Raw genomic sequence first — 17,460 nt, 5'->3', positions numbered from 1 at the left:
TAACTCAAGGCCTTCTACATGGACACAGCCTGAAATAGAATCCTCCTCTTCCAGGTACAAGGGGTGGGACTCCTTCACAATGGAGATTCCTTTATAAACGTTAATTTCCCTTACAAAAGGGGAACTTCTACTGTGTTGTCAGAGCTTTTCCTGTGTCCTACTGTTTATCAAAATAATCACAGCAAAATATCCTTACGCCAAAGAGGCATATTTGGGGGTGGCATATTCTGGTCTCCTCCAGTGGCCGTGACTGGGGCCAGAGTGGGGAGAGGCAGGATGAGGGAGCTGGGGAGGCATATCTGAGGGAGAGCGTCAGCCAGCCCCATGAAGGGCACCGTCCACATGTGCACTTCAGACACAGGCCTGGGCATTTGACTGGTGACTGTTAGTCTGGACAAGCAAGTGCAGCTCATCAGCACGCCAGTCCTGCCCATGTAGTCAGTGCTTGGTGGGGGAGGAACCTTCCTCTTCTCGGGTGGTGCTGGAAGCATAAGGAGAATGTGAGAACTCGGGGTCGGAAATCTATCCTGAAAGTAATGGTAGTGATGGTGATTCAGCCAACGTGTATTGAGAACTTGCTTGGAACCAACCACTGCTCTAAGCACTTGATGTACAGCACATCTCATTTAAGCCTCCAATGACCCTGAGAGATAGGAACTGTTATTACTATTTACTGTACAGGTGAGGACATTGGGACACAGAAAGGCTAAGTCGCCCAATGGGGACTAATACACAGCGGAACCAGGGCTGTAAGCCAGGAGTCTGGAACCAGGTCCAAGTCCAGGAACCATGTTTCTCGTCTACCTTTGAAGGGCTAGAGGACTATATGGTGTAACATTTTTGCATCCACCAGCCCAAATTACCCTCACAACAGCTCAGTGAGCTGGGAAGGTGGGTAATATGACTTCAACTTAGAGCTGAAGAAGCACTGAGGCCTGGGAGAAGAGAGGGAAAGTGACTTGCTTAGCATCACACTTTGGACTTTGGGCTCCATAGCAGGACTTTGGTGGAGGTAGAACAGGAATATCAGCCCAGTTTCATTCCTCTGCATCTCATGGGCACCTTCATGCCAACTCTGCCTGGAGCTGAGGAAGACGCTGCTGGTAAGGAATGGTTTGTGGGACCTTGAACAACGGACCCTGAATAGTAATGATGAAAAGCGAGGAGAGGGAGAGAAAAGTCGCTGGAAGCCAACTTCATTTTCTCCATAAGGCCCCAGCTAGTAATGAAAAGACAAACAACCCAAGTAAAAATTGGGCAAAGGATCTGAGTAAACATTTCTCCAAAGAAGATAGACAAATAACTAATAAGCATATGAAATATGCCCAACATCATTAGCCACCAGAGAAATGCAGATCAAAACCACACAGCATGCCATGCATATCCACTGAGTGGCTATAATCGATAAGGTGGACAATGACAAGGGTTAGTGAGAATGGGGAGCTGTTCGAACTCTCGTTATATTGCTGGGGGGATGTAAAGCAGTGCAGCCCCTTTGCTAAAGTCTGGCAGTCCTTCCAAAGGCCAAACAGAGAGTTAACATATGACCCAGCAATTCCAGTTCTAAGGTGTATATACCCGAGAGAAATGAAAACATATCCCCATATAAAAACTGTTTTTACACGAATGTCCATAGCAGCATTATTGTTTAAAATGTTTTATTTATTTATTTTTAGAGGCAGGGAGGGAGGGAGAAAAAGAGGGAGAGAAACATTAATGTGTGGTTGCCTCTTGAGCACCCCCCTACTGGTGACCTGGCCTGCAACCCAGGCATGTGCCCTGACTGGAGATCGAACCAGTGACCCTTTGGTTCACAGGCCTGCACTCAATCCACTGAGCCACACCAGCCAGGGCTTTAGTGGCATTATTGATAGTAGCCAAAATAGAAACGACCCAAATCTCCATCATGTGGTAAATGGATAAAATGTAGTGTATCTGTACAATGGAATGTTACTTGGTCATAAACAGGAATGAAGTACTGGTACATGCTACAACGTGGATAAACCTTGAAAACATTACGCTAAGTGAAAGCAGTCAGCCACAAAGGAGCGCACAGCATAGAATTCCACTTACAGAAGGTGTCCAGAATAGGCAAGTCCATAGAAAGTGGAGTAGTGGTTGCCCAGAGCTAGGAGAGGGTGGTGGATATTAGAGGGACTGCTAGTGGGCCTGGGGTTTCTAGGTGGGTGATGAAAATGTTTTAAAATTGATCGTCATGATGATTGCATGACCTAGTAGGTGAATTTTATCGTTTGTGGACTATATCTCAATAAAACCATTATATAGTCAGAAAAAAAACAAATGAACAAACACCTTAACTTGCCAAGACTGCCTCTTCAGCAGACCTGATGCCCTCCAGTCTGTGGTCCTGTGAGTTAACTCACTCCATACTTGGCATCTCCTCCTTGTTCTGCTTGGTTATTTGCTACGAACGTTCTGCAGCATCTCCTAACCTCTTTCAGGCATGGATCTCACTGACAATTACCCAGTAGTGACTTTGATTCTCGTTCTGCTCTCTGTGGGGCATCTTCAGACAAGTCCAGTAATGCCACAGCTTGCTTCTGCTCCCCAACCCTCCTACTCAGGGCAGTAGGCAGGCTCACCAGCTCACATAGTATCCTGGGCAGGGCCTGGACATGACATTGTCCTTGGTCTGGGCTAGATGAGGGTTCAAAACAAAATTAATTTTGTTACATTAATTTCTTTCTTAATTAACTCACTTTCACAGATCAAGAAAAGTCCACATCCCCCAAATCAAAGAAACTCACATTTGACAGTTGAACAGGCAAATGTCCACTTCTTTTCTCGTGAGTGACACTGAATACTGACACATGCCATCATGGGTCATCTTGGCCTGCATGTACCTCAGCAGGAAAGACAGGTGGAGCTGGGTGTCCCATGGTGAGTGAGGACGACCAGCATGTCACCCCAAGGCAGCATCTCATTTTCTACTCTCCTTAACATCTGCTTCCAGAGGCCTAGGTAGGTTTGGGGAGGCTTTTTGGCCCAGTGAATAATACTACCACTGGATATTAAGCTGCACAAGCAAGAAACCTGGGAGTCATTCTTGACCCCTTTTCTCCCTCCCTGACACATACAATGAGTTCCTGGTGATTTTGCCTTTTAACCTTCCAGTCTTTCCATCTCTCTGTGTCTTGCTGCCCTAGCCACAGCTACTGACATTTCTCCCCTGGATGACAGTGAGCCCCTCCTGTTTCCTCTGCCCCCGTCTCCTTGCTGCTAACATGCTCCCCACACTTGATCTTTTCAAATCCAAATCCTTTAGCAGTTTCTCATTGAGGACAAAGACGAATTTTCTCGCTGTGGCCGACAGGCCCTGCTGGTGCAAACCCCACCTGCCCCCCACCTTCCTTTCACACTGCTCTCCTCTCTTCCACCCCTGAGTTCTAGCCCCGTGGATGTTCTTTTAGTTCTTTGAATATCCTGTGTGTATCAGTCGAGTTTGTGTAAACCCAAATTTAGCAGCTTCACAAATAATGATCTGCTCACAGTTCTGGAGTTTGTCAATTTGGGCTGGGGTCGCCTCTCTCAGTAGCATTGGCTGGGGGTTCTTCTCTCTCGGTGGCATTGGCTGAGGGTGTCTGGTCCCTCCTGGCCTGACTCACATGATTGGGTTCTCAGCCAGGATGACTGCAGGAGCTGGACCTCCCTGGTTCCATGGTCTTTCATCTCCAGCTCCTCCACAGCATGGGGGACTCAGGGTTACAAGTGGGAGAAACTGGAAGCTGCAAAGCCTCTTAAGGCCTGGTCTTGGACAGGGCAAAACATCACTTTTACTGTGTTCTGTTGCTCAGCGCAAGCCGTAAGACCAGCCCAGATCCAAGTGGAAGGAAAATAGATATAACCTTTTGATAGGAGGAACAAAAAATTCACATTACAAAGAAACATGGGAAGAATTGTTGCTACCATCTTTGAATGAGATCCACGGCACCATGAGTTTTTCTGTACAAGGTCATTGTGGCTGTGCCGGCTGCCTCTGTGCGTTAGGCTCCTGTCCACTTTTTCTTTTTCTTTTTCTTTAACTGAGTTCGCCTAGTCTAGCCCTCTGGATTTGCCCGTGAGGGCCCCACCTTACGGATGCTTTCTCTGAGCCTGGTGGCTACATTCCCGCATCAAATGCTCGTTTTTCTAGCAGTGTATTGCTTTCTTTCATGGAAGTCGGCTTCATTTCTGATATTCTATGATGATTTAATTAATAAAGATCAATTAATATTAGTTCATTGATTAAATTTAATTTAATCAATGCGTCTCCCTTGCAAGATCATCGATGTCATGAAAGCAAGGACCTGTCTCGTGGTTCCCCACTTCATTCCCATGCCAGGAAGGAGGCTCTGAATAGATATTTTCTGGGTGAATAAATTAGTACCTGTTCCTGGAATCATTACACCTGGTGGCCCATTGATATTTATACATGGCCCCCTTCCCACTCCCCTAGCAGAGGGTCACCAAGGGTAGTGCCATTGATTCTCTGCCCCCAGAACTGGTCCCAGAGCTTAGAATGTACATTTCATGGCCTCTTTTGGCCCATCTGAGGGGACTACTCCCCCCTCTATGTAGGAGCTTTGGGCCTGGGGTGCTTTTCTGGGGGCATAGTTCCCCTTCTTTTTTCTCTCTGGCATCAAAGATATGCCAGTCACTCTCTCACTCCAAACTTTCTATTGGTTTTTCTTTGGTGTCATTTCTTTCAGGCTCCATAGGACCTTGCCATTTTGGCTGATAAACAGTGATATGGAGAACAGATCTTTGGGAGCCTTGCTTAGGATCATCTGTACTTGGTACACATAAACCTAGTCCTCATGTTGGGCAGAAGGATAACCTGGACCACATTCTGTTTAGGAGGTTCCCCTTTGGCTTTCATACCTCTCAGGTCGAGTCAGAGGTGAGGTGAATACCATTCCTTCTGGAATAGCCTTGGCTGCTGCCTTAGCTGCCCTGTTGCTTTTTTCTCAAGTATTCAGTCTGCTCTCTGGAATTACTTCATATCTACTGCCCAGGCTCAGTCACTTGACCATGGACAGACTTCACACCAACTTGTCACTTCCTGTGCCCAGCCCATGAGCTCTGGCCAACTAGAAGTATAGCCTGCTGGGACTTGAGGCTTGCTGACTCCCTGATTTCTTCCAGTTGCCTTCACAGTGCTACCTTATCAAGTCATTTTGTGCAGCAGGAGGTTAACCTTGACTCCCTTGACAATGACACCCACCACCTTGAGGATGTTGTTGGTGCCACCTCACATCCACTGAGCCTCCTCAGGCCGTGTGCACACACACCTGTTCCCCTCACTCACCCCAGCTGCAACACAGGTTAGAGGTGCTGGCCAGGCACCTTGAGTGAGGTGCAAGCTGTGGCTGAGGAAGCAGAGCTTGAGGACCAGGGCCCTCAGGGATCAGAGTTGCAGTGCCCACCACACAAGGGCTGGCCTCTTATCTGGCATGTGGCTAAGGTTGTGGGTTTTTGCTCCCCCACTTACTGATTGGGGATTACTGACAGTTTACTCAACCTCTAAGATCCCCAGCCTCCTTATCTGTGAAGATTTTGTGAAGCAGTTGGTGTTTGGTCTGGAGGAAGCAGAATGGGGTCACTTACCTCTCTGAAGGGAGGTAACTGAAGAAGAGAAGGATGGAAAAGGATAAAGCAGAGAGGAGCTCCTTGGACCCATCCCAGAACTGGGGTGATGTGGACCCTGGTGATGGGGTCTGCCACGTTGTGGATGAGACATAAGAAATTCACATATACTACCAAGCCCTGTGGAGGAGAAGGGACAGTATGGCTTTTCTCTCAAGGGGAGAAAAAGCCTCAGCCCTTGCTGTAAATGGCCTTTATTTCTTTTCTGGGCATTTTACATGATGGTCCTCATTTACTATGCACAGGTTCACTTTTGGTGGTTACCTTTCACAGAAAACAAAGGAGAAGATGCTGCTAATCACATCACAGAAGAGAGATATTTGCAAATGAAAAGGGGAAAGTGGTTGAACCGGTTTCACTCATTCTTGGAAGGTTTAGCATGGATTTTAGGAAGTTACAGTAAGCACTTTCTGTCTCAATTCAGGGTGAGGGAGTTTTAGCAAAAAGCAAGTCTCATAGCAGCCTAGGTACAGTGCAGGCCTGATTCCCTGTGGAAGAACCTATCCATGGGCGTGGTCCTATGCATTGAACCTTGCTTCCCACTGGAAGCTGGGCCTGTGCCACACAGAATGGTCTCCTACACTGGGGCTCCACTCAGGGCCCAAGGGACTGAGCTCAGTTTGCCTCCCACGCTCATTGCGTACTTGTGTTTTTCTTGTCTTTCTCCCCCTCTATTCTTTCCTCTCTCCCTCTGTTCTTCCCTCTCTCCCTCCAATTTTTTCTTCATTCCTTCATTTGGTACTTCCTTCATGAAAATTTGCTCTTGTGTTTTCTTACAAGAGTTTTACAGTTTAAGCTCTTACATTTAGGTCTTTGATCCATTTCCAGTTAATTTTTATATATGTTGCGAGGTTGTTGTCCAAATGCATTCTTTTCCATGTTGTTGCAGCACAACTTGTTGAAAAGACCATTCTTTTCCCCACTGAATTGTCTCGGCACCCTTGTATATAAAGCTGAATCTTTGCATTAGTTTGGGCCTTTGTTAAGGGCCTTTGCCAATCTTTGTTAAGATGATAATACTCGACTTAACAATGTTAACTTTTCTAATTGGTGAACTAAAGTGTCTTTCCATTCATTCCATGGATCTTGAAACTATCACATGCCACATAACTGTGGAATTCTGTGTCTTTACCCACCCTTGAAAAGTCAGCCACCTCATTTTACTCTATCAGGTCTCTTGCCCTTATTTCCCATAGGCCTCTTGCAATATTTTGCCCCCATGACTTGGCTTCCCTCTAGTGGCTCTGCCCCAGCCCATGGGGACACCTAATTTTCAGGTCCCAAATTACACTAGTGTGAACCACCCACTGCTACAATTCTCTGAGCTCACAGTCTCCTCATTGAAGAAACAAGAAAAGTAAGAGAGGATTCTTGGTGATGGGAGAATTTTCCAGCTGTCTGATTCCCTGCGTTATAAACAGAATTGAGAAATAGAAACAGAAGATCACACATACGCGTGAATCGTGCCCCCCAATTTAATCAATAAAGAACCAGGAAAGTTGGACCAATACTTAACAATGTCCCAGTATGCTCGAGGTGAGGGTTTTGGGAAAGGCTGGAAATGGCCCAGTTTGGACGAGCGTATGTTATGCCGACCTGAGTCAGCTCACCGGCGCACTGCCATCATGGAGAGAGTGCAGGAGCCTCACATCAGGGCAGTCTCACGGGTCCCCAAACTCCTCTGTGACTTCTTCCTCTTCTCCCCACCAGTGCCGGGACATTCACTTTCACAAACCAGTCCTTCTGGACAATCAGAAATGCTTTGTTTTTCCTGCCCGGGACTGAGAGTAGGTGGCTGGTATAGCCCTCCCCGGGGAGCAGGGCCTGGGATGCCTGCCAGGCCCCGGCAAAGAAGGGCAAGTGTCGCTTCTTTGGGCTTTTGCATCTCTCCAAGGCAGCTACCATCTCAGCCTTCCGCCCGAATATCCCAGCAACAAGTGACGTCTGCACATGGTAGCGTTGGGGTGGATGCTTCCAGAAGGCTGGGACTCGAAAATAGATCATATTAACAATGCAGAACTAGACCACTGTGTACTTTGTGCTGATTTGAATAAAGATGGTTTGGTTTTTTAGTTTGAATTTTCCAGTCTGTGTCTGCAAGGCACAGCTTCAGCCAGTGGGGGAAAGTCTTCATGGAGTCCAATGTATTACTGAGAACTAAGAAAACCGTATATCATCAGAAGCATTTTAGGTATATGGCCCTCTCTTATCCAGAGCTGGATTTTAATATCCTAAAACTATTATATCTATAAACTATTATATCTATCTCAATGCAAAGTTCCTAAATCTTCTTTTCTACCTCTTTCAGTTAGGTTAGGTTAGGCAGTGCTGCAGTAACAAACCAGTCCTGAAATCTCAGTGGCTTTATGTATTAAACTGTTATTTCTCACTCATGCTAAGTCTCCTGAGCCATTACCTTCGAGCCTTGGGGAAGGGCGGTGACCTCTAAGACTTTCTCTGTCAGGCTGATGATGTCCTTGTACCTCTAGGTGTGGCTCTGCGGGGGCAGCATGGAGGTCCTGCCTTGCTCACGAGTGGCCCACATTGAGCGGAAGAAGAAACCCTACAACAGCAACATCGGCTTCTACACCAAGAGGAATGCTCTCCGGGTGGCTGAGGTCTGGATGGACGATTACAAGTCTCATGTGTACATAGCGTGGAACCTGCCACTGGAGGTAGGGCCCAGCAGCCCTCTCCATCTCCCTAGAACTGTCATCCTTGTGTTTGACAGGTCACTCCCTTTAATAAGATGATGCTTCCTCCCCAGAAAGATGCTCACACTTGCAACATTGTGAATTCATTTTGAGGGAGTCCACAGATCTCCAGGTGAGGACAGTGGCAACAGAAGTCTCAGAATCCATTTAGAAAGATTAGAAGGGTCATAGTGTGTTAGTCCCAGTTGTATTACATTAATCTGGATACCCTGCTCCTGAACATACATTGTGTCCAGAAGATTCTTGCCCGAGGTTTCTGGCACCAGACCTTGCCGTCCTGGCTCTGGCACTCCAGCTGCCTCCAGGGTGACGTGTATCCCTCCCATGGGCTGAAGCTCTTGTTTCCGTGGCTCCTCAGCTCTCCTCCAGATTCCACCCAGAATGTCACCTACAAAAATTCCTATGTTACTGCAGCCCTTTGAATCCCAGCTCTGCCACTTAGTACTTATGAGATCTTGAATAAGTCCACTCATATTGCCTTTGTACCTTAGGTTCCTCAGCTATAAAATGGGCACATTAGCAGGCCCTCCTTCCTTGGGCAGTTGTGAGAATGAAATCGAAAGTACTAAACTTAAGCACGTGTGACCCACTTAGAGCAGTGCCCGGCAGGGGATACGGGAGTGCTGGCGAGTGTTTGTTGTCCTGCACAGCACAGCAGGGAGACCTGAACCCTCAGCCACAGTTGGGTTTATCTGCTCAGCCAGGTGTCTGCTGAGAGTTGCCTAGAATTCGTCCTGCTGGGAAATACAGCCCCTGTGTTGCAGGAGGCTGGAGCCCAGGACGGCAGAAATGCAGGTGACTATGTGCAAGATCTGTGGATAAAGAAGACAAAAGCGAAGAATTTATATCATTGCTGTTACAATGATAAAAACAAGGTTTTAAAGCATTGAAAATACCCAATGGCGATGTGCACTTTCGAGCTGTTACACTGTAAGTGATTTTACATGTTACACTATAAAGCTGGGCACCGTTTGTTGAGCCCTTTCTATGTCCCTGTCTAGCCCTTTCTAGGCACTAGATAAATTCCTTATTAGCATTTCTCAGTTAGCACTCATGAGAGCCATATGACTGAGGAACCATCTGTAGTTAGAAACGAGGCCTAAGACAGAGCATAGCAAATATTAAGTGCTCAATAAATGCTAGCTCGATAGGAACCTAGTGTGGTGTCCATTTTACAGATAAGTAAACCAAAGCTCTGGAGGTTAAAAGTGACTTGTTAATCAAGGGTCTGCACATAGCCCGTGGCAAGGCAGGGATGTGACGCCGTCTTCCTTCACCTCTGCCCACAGCTCTGCGATGTCAGTGGAGCAGGTGTTATCTTTCCTGTTTTGCAGAAGAGGAGCTGTGACCTGGAACAGTGATGTGACTTAGAGTCCTAAGAGCTCAGAGCTGCCGACTCTATTCCGATGCTTCCTCTGTCATTACAAACCGCCCCTGGTCCCCAATGCCAGTGACCCTCCCACACTTTCCACAGAGGACCATTCTCACTAACCATGCCGAGTATATTACAACAAAGAGTTCAGTATTGCCGCCCAGGTTTGCCTTTAAATTTTAATGTTTGACATTTCAAAAGATGTTCATTTGAAATCATTGTCCGGCTGCTGAAGAAGAAATCTTAATGAAATAATTTGAACTGTTCCCCGGGGGCCTCCAGGTGCTGCCTGGCTGCGCCCCTTTGTGGAGAGAGCATCTCGGCTCCGCCAGTTCACGGCCATCTTGCGGCAGAGTCTGTGGAGTCGTATTTCAGCTACTTTGTTTCTCCCTGTCAGCACATAGCCGCCCATTACAGGTTCATTGCTGTAAAAGCAGAGTGAATTATTCATTAGAACATCATTACAAGCTTTGCAATGGAAAATTATTTTCGCTTCTGCATAAATGAACTTCACAAAGAGCCAACAAAAGGGGAAATTACACAGGGATAGAAAAGAAAGACAGGAGGGGGTTTATAGGCACCCATTTTCTTGTCTTAATCAAATAATTTCTTTAATAATTGGCTCGGAAAGTCGCTCGGAAATGTGGGAGAGACAGGGCTGGGAGCATAGGTTGCCACATCAGTGTGTCCCAGTTCCTCACACACAGCGATGATCAGAGCCCCGTGCTGAGCCCAGGGGACGGCAGTGTCTCGCTTGGGGCTAGTTGATCAAGAAGGTGCCCTCCGTCTGACCTCTGCGTGAGCACGTGGGGAGATTACAATTTCTCTTCAATAGTTTTTCTGAGGGTGATGCCCCCTGTGCTCTTCGGCCACGGCTCCCCAGTCACTAATGTCCTTCGTTTCTCTCCACTTTCAGAATCCAGGAATTGACATAGGTGATGTCTCTGAAAGAAGAGCCTTAAGGAAAAGTTTAAAGTGCAAGAATTTCCAGTGGTACCTGGACCACGTTTACCCAGAAATGAGAAGATACAATAACACCATTGCATATGGGGAGGTAATTAAGACCACGCATGTTCTCAGCTTGGATGGCTGTGCAATGGGCTGTCTACTGCTTTGACGGGGGAAAATGAGAACCAGAGTCATCTGTTCGTCCATTCATTCATTCATTCATTCAGCGAGTGGGTCTCAAGGCAATCCCTGACAGCAAGGCTGTCACCAGCTGGTCGAGGGACAAATGCAATGCTATGCAATACAATGTGTCCTGGGCCATCCTCTGCCTGGGGTGTAGAGTCAACAATGAGTTCTCTTTGGGACGTTTTGATCATGAGGTCCCCTGGGACCTGTGGATGGGACATTAACTAGGAATTTGGCTATAAAATGAGGAGGGGCTGGAATACTCCCTCGTTCAGTGCCGTGGGCTGGAGCCGTTTGCCACCAAAGAGAGGGAGCAGATGCTCTTCTCAAACTCCCTGTGATGAGATAATATCACCTTTCTACACAGTGAGGCGGCTTGGCTTTTCTCTGATTACAAATACCATAAATATGCATTTTACAAACAGTAGAAAATAACGTTAATAGCAATGAACAGTCACTGAGCACTTTCAAAACGCCACACATTTTCTAAGTGCTTTTCACTGTCACCTCATGAGGTAGTCGTATTATTTCCATTTTATTGATAAGGAAACTAAGATTTTGAGAAGTGAAATAAATTGCCTAAGGTTTCAGAGCCTATTAGTCATGAAGCAGGGATTGAACACAGGCATTCTGAATCTGTACATAACGTGCACATTTTGATGTATGGTCTTCTTTACTAATGTGTGTGTGTGTGTTTATTTTACTAAAATTATTTTATTTACATACATATATGCTTTTTATACACACACATCTGTATCTATAGATGTAAGCTGACTCTAGCAGAGCTCTCTCTGACTTAAAGTGTTTGCTTTTTCTACAATTGTGAGTTTTCCTATGTTTTGCCTGATGCCTTTTATTTTTTTATTTTTTATTGAATTTTTGGAGTGTCATTGGTTAACAAAATTGTACAGGTTTCAGGTGTGTAATTCTATAATATATCACTGCAAGTCGAGTTTCCTTCAGTCACTATTAACCCCCTTCATCCTCTTCCACCTCCCCCAGCCCTCTCTCCCTCTGGTAATCACCAGACTGTTGTCTGTGTCTGTGAAGTTTGTTTTGTTTGTTTGTTTTTGCTTAATCCTTTCACCTTTTTCACCCAGCTCCCCAACTCTCCTTTCCCCAGACAGCTGTCACTCTGTTCTCTGTATCTATGAATCCGTCTCTACTCTGTTTGTTTGTTTATTTTGTTCGTAAGATTCCACGGATGAGTGAAATCACATGGCACTTGTCTTTCTCTGACTGGCTTATCTCGCATAGGGTGATACTCCCTAGATCCACCCATGCTGTCACAAAGGGTTAGATTTCCTTCTTTTTTCTGGCCAACTATCATTTCATTGTGGAGATGTACCACAGCTTTTTTTTATCTACTCTTGGGCTGCTTCCAAACTGTGGTTTTTGTAAATCAGCCCTAGATTAAACCATCAGGGTGTGGGCGAGCTGTCCCTCCTGAGGAGTTTGGAAGGGGCAGCTTGTTTCTTGCAGAGGCTGGTTGGTTAGGGGCACGTGAAGCCTGTGTCTTGGTTAGGGTCACGTGAAGCCTGGTGTCAGCCTGCTGGACGAGTCCACCACACGGAAGTGGCCCCTCTCAGGCTCACTCCCTCATCTGTGAAACGGGGGAGGGAGCATGCTTACTGCAGGGGTTGCTGGGAAGGCGAAACGACAGCGATGTGTGGGGTGTAGTACCTGGCACACAGCAGGAGCTACTCACGGGTCCAAGCTGCTTGTCTCTTCTTCCTCAAAGTAGAAGCATGGTTTGGGTTGTTTGGTTTGTTCGTTTTTGTTATCAAAGTAAGATCAAATGTAATGGAAGCATTGGACGATGATGGGCAGTGAATGGATTGTTTGCAAGACAATTGGGTAAATTGCTTAGCTCTTTGGGAAAAAAACGATTTAGAGTCTTAGAGCTCACCAGATCCCAAAGTGAATTTCAGATGAACTCTAGCATTAAATGAAAGAAAAAAAACCCATAATAAAACTATTGGAAATAGATATGGATCTGATCTCTGAAAGAGGAAGGAAGGGCTTTCTGAGATTCAAAGCCATGAAAGAAAATGCAAAGGAAAGTGAGAATGGATGTGAGCTCGTAAATATTAGAGTAATCTATACATCAACCAAATAGGGAAATAATATACCAAACTGGAAATATGTATGACATAAATATTGTAGATGAATGCATAATACCATTAATATATAATGAACCCTGAAAATTGATTTAAATAAAACAATTAATCTAAATAAGAAAATTTAAAAATCCCAAAAGAAAATACAAATAGTTAAAAAACACATAAACAATTTTAAGATGCATTACGATAGCTTTTTTCCTACTACCAAGTGAACAACTATTCATTTTTACAATATGTGCTTGTGCTTTGCCAGCAAGGCCTTGGCAGCATGAAAAACTACATACCCTCTGGTGAGAGCACAAACTTAAATAAGGTTTTTAAAAAGCAATTTAAACTGCATGTATTAAAGGGCTTAATGATAGTCATTCTATTCTTGGTCTAAGCAAATAATCTGAATGAGGGCAAAGATTTGAGAGAAGAGTTGTTTCTCTCAATGCCTTTTTTAGGGAATTAAAATTTTTGACCCTAACTTCAAAGTTAATTTAATACATACACTACCTTAATATTTTGTACAAGTCTTTTGAAATATTTATGCCCAAAGTTTAATGACAAGACAAAAGTATTGATGATATCATTCTTAAATGAAAAAGTCAAGATAATGAAATTGGATTAGCTACTATTTTAGATGGGAAACAAGAGAATAGCATTGGGAAATGGAAATGATAGTTTTAACAGTTCCCTCTGGGTAGTGGGACAAGCAGTTTTTGTGTGGGCCCTTTGTCATGTTTCTCAGTTTATAGTATTGTTACATAAGTCACTAGTGTTTATGTGATAATACTAAAATTAGAAGAAAAAGCAGGATTCACAAAGGAAGAATTAAAATGGGAAAAGGCTAGACGAGAGCCAGGGCAGTCCGCTAAGGCGGGGGAGCCTTGGAGGCGACCTAGAGCTCAAAGCTGAGTTTTGGAGGGGGATGTCTTGTTTTTGCAAAATTTTCTTTCTCGATCTGTTGCCTCTTGCATGCCCCCCCCCCCGCCCCAGCTGGGGACCTGGCCCACAACCCAGGCATGTGCCCTGACTGGGAATCGAACCGGTGATCTTTTGGTTCGCAATCCAGCGCTCAAACCACTGAGCCATACTGCCAGGGTCAAAATTTTCTATCTCTTTCAAGTAATAAATTCAAAGCACACCTTCTGTAGAAAATATAAAGATGAAAACAAAACTTACTCCAATTCCCAATTCCCGGGCATGATCAGTGTTAGCATTTGCTGTTACTCCTCCGTTTGCTGAGCCCACCATAAACTGAAATATACTTCAGATGGACTATAGCATTCAATGCAAGAAACCAAACTAATCAAATTCAGTTTGTAACAAACCCACCATAATGTAGACAACTCTATTTTTCACGCTGAGCGCCTGCTGGTTCTCTTCACCGCAGCGGACCCCTGAGCACAGAGAGGAGGAGGCTGTGCCGTACTTGGAGATCCCGCCTTCCTTTGCTCCCGTGTAGTTCTGTTGGAGAGGCCGTGTCCAGGCCAGTGAATGTTTCTGGGTTTTATGCTCCTTTCTCTGTCCTAATTTCTTTTTTTTTTAAACCTGGCTTATTTTTTGTCTTTTAAATCTTTCCAGTCATTCGAACTGTTTATGTCTTGCCCTCGATAACATTATAACCTCTAAACAACCCCTGCTCCTCCAAAATGAAAGGTCAAGTTGTATGTAATATAATCCCAGAACCTTAACACAGTTTCTCCTGACCTCTTTATCAACGTTTCAGGCTTTGCTAATGTTATCTGGGATTATAGACCCAAACATTATTATACTTTATTTGCATTTTATACCTTCTTTAAGGATAACTTTGTAGTCAAACTCAGTTTAGTGACAACATTTACCAGCATTCAGACACTGTACTTTAGTGCTCACTCCTAGCAGTTCTTGCTACCACACCAGACTCTCACACAGGGACACGGGGAGACAGATGCCTGTGAGCAGGAGTCAGCCCTGGTGTCTCTGCCTCATGGGCCAGCCAGCATCAGTGCCAAGGCTGGCTTAGGTACTAAATAATTCACTCTTTGTTGATTTTTGAAATTTTATTTACCTCTATTAGCTGGAATGTCTTAAGATAATTTTTAAAGAAAGGTATGCGTGTGCTTTACATCCTGACTCTTACAGGTATGAGATAGTTCCTTCCACGTGCAAGGGCACCGCAGCAAGCACAGGACCGTTGGGCCACCTACTCCTTGGCTCCACATTTTATGGTCAGCCCACACTCCCCTTATGGCCTGAACTGCCCCGGCCCCTAGTTCACTTTTGCTGATTTTTTTCCTTTGAGCATTATTGATACGAAATACAACACATATACAGTGTGCATAAACCGCATGTGCAGCATACCAACATAAAGCAAAACTCCGTATAACCACCACTCGGCTGAAAAATGGAACACTGCCAGCATGATTCCCACTTATCCTTCTGACCACGTAGCTTCAGTATCCTCTGAACCCCTCTTCTTGATTTATCCCTGGCTAGTTTGGTTTCCATGGAGAGTATAATCTGGGGGGGGACCAGCGTTACCGTTTTCCCACCAGTTGAGCTTGCAGGATGGTGGGTGGGACACGCAGCCCTGTAGAACACAGTGTACCTGGAGGTCCGAATTAGCTAAGTTTTATCTTGCAGACCTTTGCCTGTTCCTCCGCAAGTACATTCCAAACACCGAGGATGGACTTGGCATAGTGTAGGCATTGAGTAAACATTTCTTGAATATATAAATAAATATTGCCAGCACTTTTGCATGATGGCAAGGTTTATGTTTGCTTTTTTGATTACTATTTTTCATACCTCTATGCTAGTAATGACCTGAGAAGCTGACCTATGATTCCTGGGGTTATTATAACCAGTGTCAGTGCTGAAGCCCAGTTTGATAACCAGTGTTTCCATGTCTAAAAGCTTCCTGGCATCTTTTGCTGGAGACAGGGGAGCTCTGTGGGTGAGGGTCAAAGCCAGAGGTTGGTACCCATGGCATCCACTGAGGACTCTGCTAGAGGGATCACCTCACAGACTCAGGCCTGGGTCCTCAGGTGGGGTGTCATTTGGCCTGCCCATTGAGTGGCTGAGACTAAGACACGGTGCAACAGTGGTTGGGTAGCAGCAGCTCCACCAGATATGTTCTCACGGGCGATGTTTTGCCTGTTCCTACAGCTTCGCAACAACAAGGCAAAAGACGTCTGCTTGGACCAGGGCCCACTGGAGAACCACACAGCAATACTGTACCCATGCCACGGCTGGGGACCCCAGGTAGGAGCCATCTCTGATCAGGCAAAGAGTAAATTCAGGGAGTTTGTGGGACTTCTGCTCACTTCTTTTGTCCTGTACTTGGGTAATGTTACCCATTCTGTGGGGGCTTTCTGGTTGTTTCTCTGTGAGTCAGAGGAAAGGCTCACAAGTGGTTACATCGGCATAGACATTAAGAGGGTAATCGGGCATGTGTCACACTGAAAGAAAATGTAAATAAATAAGCTCTCATACTTATAGGCATGTATATATGTTGTAATTATAACCAAAATACACCTGCTACAACTTCAAAGAAAGAGATAGCAGATTTCCTCATGAACACCTGGTCGACATGTTCACGCTGAAAGGCCATCATCTGTCTGGTGGTGAGTATGACCTGGTCTGTAAGCACTGGTACAAAAGCCAGGTGCCGACTAGGAAGGAGGAAGGTGCTTGTGGTACATTTCCAAGGACGTGTGTTCTCTGATCTCTCAGAAGAACACACAAGGTAGTTCAAAAAGGACAAAATGATCAACGAATGAAGTGAAAACAAAACCCGGTAGAAGAATTTCCTTTGACAACTTTGTGTGAGCCAACGCACGTCTGTGTGTACACACACAGAGCTTAGCAGAAATTCTCTAAGATTGGGTATAAATGTATCCAAAAATGTCATTCCACTTGACATTTATGAAAATGTAAAGCATTTTCATGTCAATCAACAGTAATAAAAGGCAAGCTACCAATTGGGAAAACATTTATTACCCAATTCTAGAGGAGCACTAGACGTTTGGTGCAAAGCAGTCTCATAGATTCTCCTGCGAAAGGAAGACACTGGACAAAACACTCTGTAAGCTCTCAGTGTCTCTCTCATGTTCCATGAACACACATGTTCATGTGCAAATTCACATGCATACACACATATTCATGGATGCATTCACAGAGGCTCACAGGTTTTCTCCGCTCATAGAACTTTGCTTTCCTATTAAGCCAGTGCCTAGAAAGAGAAGAGTTGTATTCTTTCTACCATCACCACAGGTAGTTCTCATAGTCCGCCTTGGCCTCCCTTCAGGGTGATGGGTCCTTTGAAGGACTAATGCCAGACAGGTCAGATCTCTGGGAGGCAGCAGGCAGCACGAGGAAACTGAGGCATGGAGGGGCCAGTGCCTGTTAACAAAGCAGACCAGAACTCAGGCCCTCTAGCACAAGCAGAGCATTTTAAATTCAAATCTAATCTATTTAAGTTAAGATTCTTTACTGAGCTCCACCA

General features: G+C 45.3%; 1 protein-coding gene across 2 annotated transcripts in view; it reads left to right on the top strand.

Annotated features, from left to right (window-relative positions):
• Positions 1 to 17,460, top strand: part of GALNT17 (polypeptide N-acetylgalactosaminyltransferase 17) — a 436,260-nt gene that overhangs the window by 391,912 nt on the left and 26,888 nt on the right. For both annotated transcript variants that reach the window (XM_037041732.1, XM_037041733.1), the window contains exons 7-9: positions 8,136 to 8,321; positions 10,649 to 10,786; positions 16,122 to 16,217. In XM_037041732.1, the coding sequence (XP_036897627.1) occupies positions 8,136 to 8,321; positions 10,649 to 10,786; positions 16,122 to 16,217 (420 nt within the window). The remainder of the gene's footprint in view (positions 1 to 8,135; positions 8,322 to 10,648; positions 10,787 to 16,121; positions 16,218 to 17,460) is intronic.

This window comes from Sturnira hondurensis, unplaced genomic scaffold (assembly GCF_014824575.4).
Source record: "Sturnira hondurensis isolate 20B ecotype Veracruz unplaced genomic scaffold, ASM1482457v3 Scaffold0003166, whole genome shotgun sequence".
Classification (NCBI taxonomy): Eukaryota; Metazoa; Chordata; class Mammalia; order Chiroptera; family Phyllostomidae; genus Sturnira; species Sturnira hondurensis.
Note: the sequence above shows the minus strand (reverse complement) of the source record. Positions and strands in the feature narration are given on the sequence as shown.